The sequence below is a fragment of the Musca vetustissima genome, unplaced genomic scaffold, assembly GCF_032173495.1.
Source record: "Musca vetustissima isolate MV318-11 ecotype Yass unplaced genomic scaffold, APGP_CSIRO_Mvet_v1 utg1868, whole genome shotgun sequence".
Taxonomy (NCBI): Eukaryota; Metazoa; Arthropoda; class Insecta; order Diptera; family Muscidae; genus Musca; species Musca vetustissima.
Genome location: NW_026874177.1, coordinates 52,979 through 59,137, shown reverse-complemented (window position 1 = coordinate 59,137; position 6,159 = coordinate 52,979). Strand labels below are relative to the sequence as shown.

At 34.3% G+C, this 6,159-nt stretch overlaps 1 protein-coding gene across 1 annotated transcript in view; it reads right to left on the bottom strand.

Annotated features, from left to right (window-relative positions):
- Positions 1 to 3,158: 3,158 nt before the first annotated feature.
- Positions 3,159 to 6,159, bottom strand: part of LOC133331285 (homeobox protein cut-like) — a gene marked incomplete at its 5' end in the record, with an annotated part of 53,208 nt that continues 50,207 nt past the window's right edge. The window contains one exon of the mRNA XM_061539688.1: positions 3,159 to 6,144. Within this exon, the coding sequence (XP_061395672.1) occupies positions 3,159 to 6,144 (2,986 nt within the window). The remainder of the gene's footprint in view (positions 6,145 to 6,159) is intronic.

The window sequence follows — 6,159 nt, the reverse complement described above, 5'->3', positions numbered from 1 at the left end:
TTATATAAAATATTTTTTTTATTTTTATATATTTTTTATTTATTATTTTTATTATTTATATATGTATATTTTTTAATATTTTATTATTTTTTTATTTTTATTATTTATATGTATATATTTTTTAATTTTTTTTATTATTTTATATTTCCTCATTTTTTTCATTTAATTTTTATTCAATTTATTATTTATTTTTTTATATAAAATATTTTTTTATTATTATTATTTATTTTTTATTAAACATTTTTTTAGTTTTATTATTTATTTTTTTATATATTATTTTTCTATATTATATTATTGTTATTATTATTTAGGTTTTTTTTATTTTCTTTATATAATTTTTTTTGGCCAAATATCCCTATTTATTTTATTTTTTTTTATATTTATTTTTTTTTTTTTGTTTTTTTTTATATTTCTTTTTTTATTTTTTTTTTAATTTTATTTTTTTTTATGTTATATATAAAAAATCGTTTGCGAGGACCAAGGTTCCTCTGCCCAGCTGTGCTTGGTTTTCTTTGTTTGTGTTTAATTTATTTTTTTTAATTAAATAAAAAATCTATTATTTTTATATTTTTTCCCCATAAAAAAACTAATTTGTTTTATTTTTTTTATAATATTTATATATATTTTTCTTTTGTTTTTTTAATTTGCAGAAAAAAATTAAAATTTTTAAAATTTTTTAAAATAATAAAAATTTTATATATAATAAAATTAAATAAAACTATGTTGATTTTTATTACTAAATTATATATAATATTTAAAAATAAAAATAATAAAACTTAAAAAAAAATAGAAATGCAAAAAATTCTGGTATGGTTGTAAAAAAAAAATTAAAGAAAGAAAAAAACATTCATTTTTTTTAATTTTTAAAAATTATTTATTGTTTTAGCGATTTTGGTGGCTTAATTAACATAACATTTGAAGAGAAAAACATTTTGAAAATTTTTAAGGGAATTAAAAATTTGTTTGTTTTTTGTTTTACTTAATTAATTAATTAATTAATAATAATTTGTGTAATAATAATAATTAATAACTGTTTGGCTTAATTCTAAAAAAATAAAAATAATTTTTATTTACAGAGTAGCAGGAAGTGGGGTGTTTGGTTTTGCTTAATATTAATTTTTTGTTTGTTTTATTTATATATAAATTAATTAGGAAAACTTAGGATTTATCGATTTTTTTAGGTATGTATGTCTTATTTGTTTTTTTTTATATATAATAATTTTTATTATTATATTTAATAATAATTATTAATTTTTAGGTATTGGAAAACTTATTGAAGGTTGTTATAATATTTTGTTTTTTGTTTTTATTTATTAAGAATAAACGATATGCTAAAGGGAGTGGATTTTTTTTTTCAATTTTATTTAATTTTTAAATTTTATTGTTTTAAATTTATTTTTTATTTTTAATTTAATTTTTTTAATTTTTTTTTTATTTATTTTTAATTTAATATTTTTTTTTTGTAAAGAAGAAATTCATCTACATTTAATATTTATTTTTTTATTTTTTATATATATTTAATATATATTTTATTTATTGTGTGTGTGTGTGTGGGGGGATAACCATGTTTGGTTTAATTTTTTTTTTTTTGAAAAAAGAGATTCTTTTTTATTAATTTTTATTATGAATGTTTTAACTACCTTTTTTTGAATTTTTTTAATATATTTTTTTTTGTTTTATAAAAAGTCATCATTTTTGTTGTTGTTCGCTTGAGATCAAAAAGGAAGTAAAATCATTTTTTGTTTTTCTTCTTGAAATTTTTTCATATTTACATTTCGTTTTTTTTCTTTTCAATATTTACATTTATAAATTTTATAAATTAATATTAGAATTTTTTTTTAAATTAAAAAAAATAATAATAAATCTTTGTAACTTAAAAAATACAGTCTTGCTTTATCGTCTAGGAAGAAGAAGAAGAAAAAATTAAATTAAAAATAAAATAAAACTAAAACTTAGAAATCAACGAATAATACTCATTTTGTTTTCAATTGTATTGGTGGTGAGAGTTGTTTGCCGCCCTACTCCCTCTCTCTGTCTCTCTTTCTTTGTGGCTTAATATTTCTACTATTTACATGGGCAAGTTATTTGGGGGGTGGTGAAGGGGGGAAACCAATAACTCTCATTTTTTCAAACTTAATCACAACAGAAAATATTTTTTTATTAAAATTTTCAATTTTTTTCGAAAAAAATTTTTTGGAAAAAATATTTTTTTTTTGAAAAATTTTGTTTTTTTTTTTTGTTTGAAAAATTTTGGATAAAATACTTTTTTTACTAAAATTTTCAAATTTTTTTCAAAAAAAAAATTTGGAGAAAATATTATTTCAACATTTCGGAAAAAATGTTTTTTTTATTAAAAATTTCAATTTTTTTTTTCAAAATTTTGGAATATATTTTTCTTTTAATTTTGAAAAAAAATTAAAAAAATAAAATTTCAAAATTTTGAGAAAAATGTTCAAAATTTAAAAAAAAATTCCAATATCTGAAAAAAATATTTTCTCCAAAATTTTTGGTAAAAATATTTTTTTTTTCAAAATTTTAGGATAATTTTTTTCAAAATTTGTTGTGAAAATATTTTTTTTTTAAATTTTTGGTGAAATATTTTTTTTTCTTAACATATGTATTTTTTCAAAACTTATTTTCGAAAAATTTTCCAATTTTTTTCCATTTTTTAAAAATTTTCCCAATTTTTTTTAATTTTTTTTCGAAAAAAATTCAAAATTTTTTTTTTAAATTTTCCGATTTTTTTTTTAATTAATGGGGGATTTTCAAATTTTTTCTTTTAAATTGCACACATCATCTTCTGTGATTGGTATACTACATATTCTAATTTTTTTTTGAGAACCTCTCTTTTACTTGTCGTTTGCCAGGCTTTTCTCTCTGTTTCTCTCTCTAGAAATTTTTAAATCTTTGGTTTTCTCTCTTTCTCTTTAAAGAGAGAGTATGAGAAAAAAGCCCCAGCCCCGAAGGACCAGCAAATAAAGTAAAAGAGTGGCTGATTATATGAATGATATTCTTTCTCTCTAACTGCTAGGCGCGCTCTCTCCGGCCATCCTCTCCCTCATGGGGCTGAGAGTTGCCAAGCAGCTACTTTTCTAAAAAAAAATATCATTTTGTTGTGGTTGATTTTCTCTACTCGCTCTCGCTCTCTTTGGATTCGCTTAGTAATTCCACGTTGAGGCATTTGACATAATACTGGTGGAGACAGCGGTGGCGGCTGGACTACTCGCAGGAACATCTGCTCCGTCTCCGGCTTCATTACTCCGCAGTGTGGTGGTGGTGGTGGTGTCGATGTCCCGTTTTTCGTTATCACTTTCACAGTCTTCTTTTTCTTGTTTAATTAATACCTCCGGTTCCATGACCAAATGATGATGGCCATGATCCATGTCGCTATGGTCGTCGGATTTGCCAAGGCTTTCCTCTTCCTGATTGTGTGGTGGTTGGGAGGTCATCGAAGATTCCTCACCATTTATTAATCTCTCCGAAGAAGAGTTTTCCATTTGACCCGACATTTGTCCTGAGGGCACGGCAGGATTAACCCATTGTGGTGCGGCAGGTTTGCGTCGATTCAAACGCATATTATTCAGAAATTGCTGGGCATGATTACTCAACGCCTTGAACTCATTGGTCTTATCGGCACTCTCACCATCCATGGAATCATTTTCATTTTCACTCATATGGCCATCATCGAGATCATCATCGAAATCATCGCTGCGTTCACGTTTCAGGGAGCTCATCGACAGATCCAGCCCCGCCATTTGTTCTTGGAATTTTTGATTTAAGGCTCGTAACTCAGCTTCATTGGGCACGGCACCCCCAGCAGCAGCATTTGGCATACCAGCCAATGACCTACCCAGTAAAGCGGCTGCAGCAAAATAGGGAGGATATGGCAGCGTATTATTGCCACCCAAACCCATCCGTTCCTTTTGCAATTCTAGCAATCTCTGCTGCAGTAAAATACGAAACTGGACGGGATCGAAGGGTGTGGAATTGGTATTCTCCCGTGTGGGAATATTGGTCTCCTGGCCGGGGGGACCATGTGGCACTTGTTGCTTCAAACGCATACGATGATTGTGGAACCAATTGGTAATGGTGCGGGTGGCCAAATTCAGTTCATTGGCCAGGAATTCAATGGTACCCACATTCGGATAGGGGTCCAGGGCAAATGCCAATCTCAAAGCCTCTTTTTGTTCCTCGGAGAAGAGGACTCTCTGTTTCTTATTGGGTGGGGCACCGGCACTGCCCACGGAGCCAGGGCCAGGGCTGCTGGTGTAGAAGTCATTGGTATCATTGCTGGAGGTATCCGAGCTGTTGTCCTGCTGATTGGGCCCGGTGGAGCGGCGACGTTTGGATGCTTCTCTTCTTTCATTTTTCAAGGCCTGTAGGCGATCCACATTATTGGCATCGGACAACCACAACTGCATGCGTATGAAGGGTTCCCGACCCTTGATGGACAGCATGTGCCAGGGTTTGGGTTTGCTAAGCAATTCCGACACAGAGCCTTGGGAGAGACCCAAAACGGCTTCACCAAAGATTTTCTGGCCAATGTTGTTGGTCAATAGGGCCTCCTTGATTTTGGTGGTTATAACCTGAGTATCTAGATCTTGGGTCAGCGCGGCCATTTCATAGACGGTGGGTGACATGTGCTGGTGCATGTTGCGCATGGCATTGGCCTGGTGTGGCGAATGGATGGGCATCATCATGGGCTGTTTCTTTTCAGCACCACCCCCGGTGGAGTTGGTTGCCGGGGTACTGGCTCCCGAGGTGGGATTTGAGTTGGCGGCGGCAGGTAGGGGTATGGCATGTTGGGGTGGCAAGCCGGGTGAGGTCAGCAGCATACTTTGATGATGTTGTTGGGCTGCAGCAGCAGCGGCGGCGGCAGCGGCCTGTTGAGCCGCCTGTACAGCAGCAGCCTGTTGCGATTGCTGGGCGGCTTGGGCAGCAGCGGCTGCGGCAGCCACCTGTTGTTGTTGCTGTTGATGCTGCTGCATGGCGGCGGACATGACGGCGGCAGCCTGCATCTGTTGCATAATGTGAGCAGGTTCTTGCAGCTTCAATTCGGACATCATCTTTTGCATTGGCATGGGCGGGGGTATTTTACCAACCAGCCCTGGGGGGATTTGTGGTCCTCCGGCATAGTTGCCGGTCCTCATCAGTTTCTCCGGGGCGATTTTATACTGCGAAGCGACCAGCTTGTGTACGGCATTATCATCCTCCAAAAACATTTTCATGCGGATAAAAGGTTCACGTCCCTTTTGGGTCAACATATGCCATGGCTTGGGGCGGGCCAGCAAATCGGAAACAGATCCTTGCGACAAACCCAAAACCGATTCACCAAACAAACGCTGGGAAATGGAATATTGTGAGAGGGCCTCCTTGACGCGGCGCACAATCTCCTCCGTGTTCAGATTGTTGAACATATCGAACTGTTGTTGGGTAATGGGTGGCAGGACAGCCTTGGTGGGCCTTTGCTGAGGCTGATGATGGGGTGGTACAGGAGGTTGGGTAATCAGTGAATTGGTAATGGAAGCCATGCGCTGCAGAGGACTGGCAGTGGCACCAAAATCATCGGTCGGTGTCATTGCTGGCGGGAGTATGGAATTGCTAAGGGGGCTGGGTGCGGCCGAATTGTTGTTGGTGGTGGTGGAAGCATTGCTGGAAAGTGGCGGTGCTGGGGTCTTGTTGCCCTGTTCATTTTTCACCATACCACCTGGGTAGAGGCGTTCCACATCGGAGGTATCTTTGGCATTTGGTGTGGATTGTCCGACAGCGGCTGCTGATCCTGAGGTGGAGGAGGCCACGCCACCAGCATTGCTGAGGGAATTTTGTGATGAACCATCAAAGGAATGACGTTGGCCATTCAGTTTGGGATCCTTGTTGAGCGAAGGGGCGGCTCCATCATCTTTACCACCCAAAGTCAGGTCTTGGGCCCCGTTCAGCATTTGTTGTTGCAGGGCCATGAGACTAGAGAAATTGGCAAAACTGGGAGGTTGAGAGTGTTGTTGCTGCTGTTGTTGTTGCAATTTATTCATTTCCCTTTCAAAGGCCAGGCGCATATTCTCATCTGCAGCCAAGGCGGGGAAGGCATTGGCACCCATGCCAGCAGCTGCAGGTAGACCGCCACTGAAAAATGGTGAAAGCAAAAAACTACAATTTAGTGTA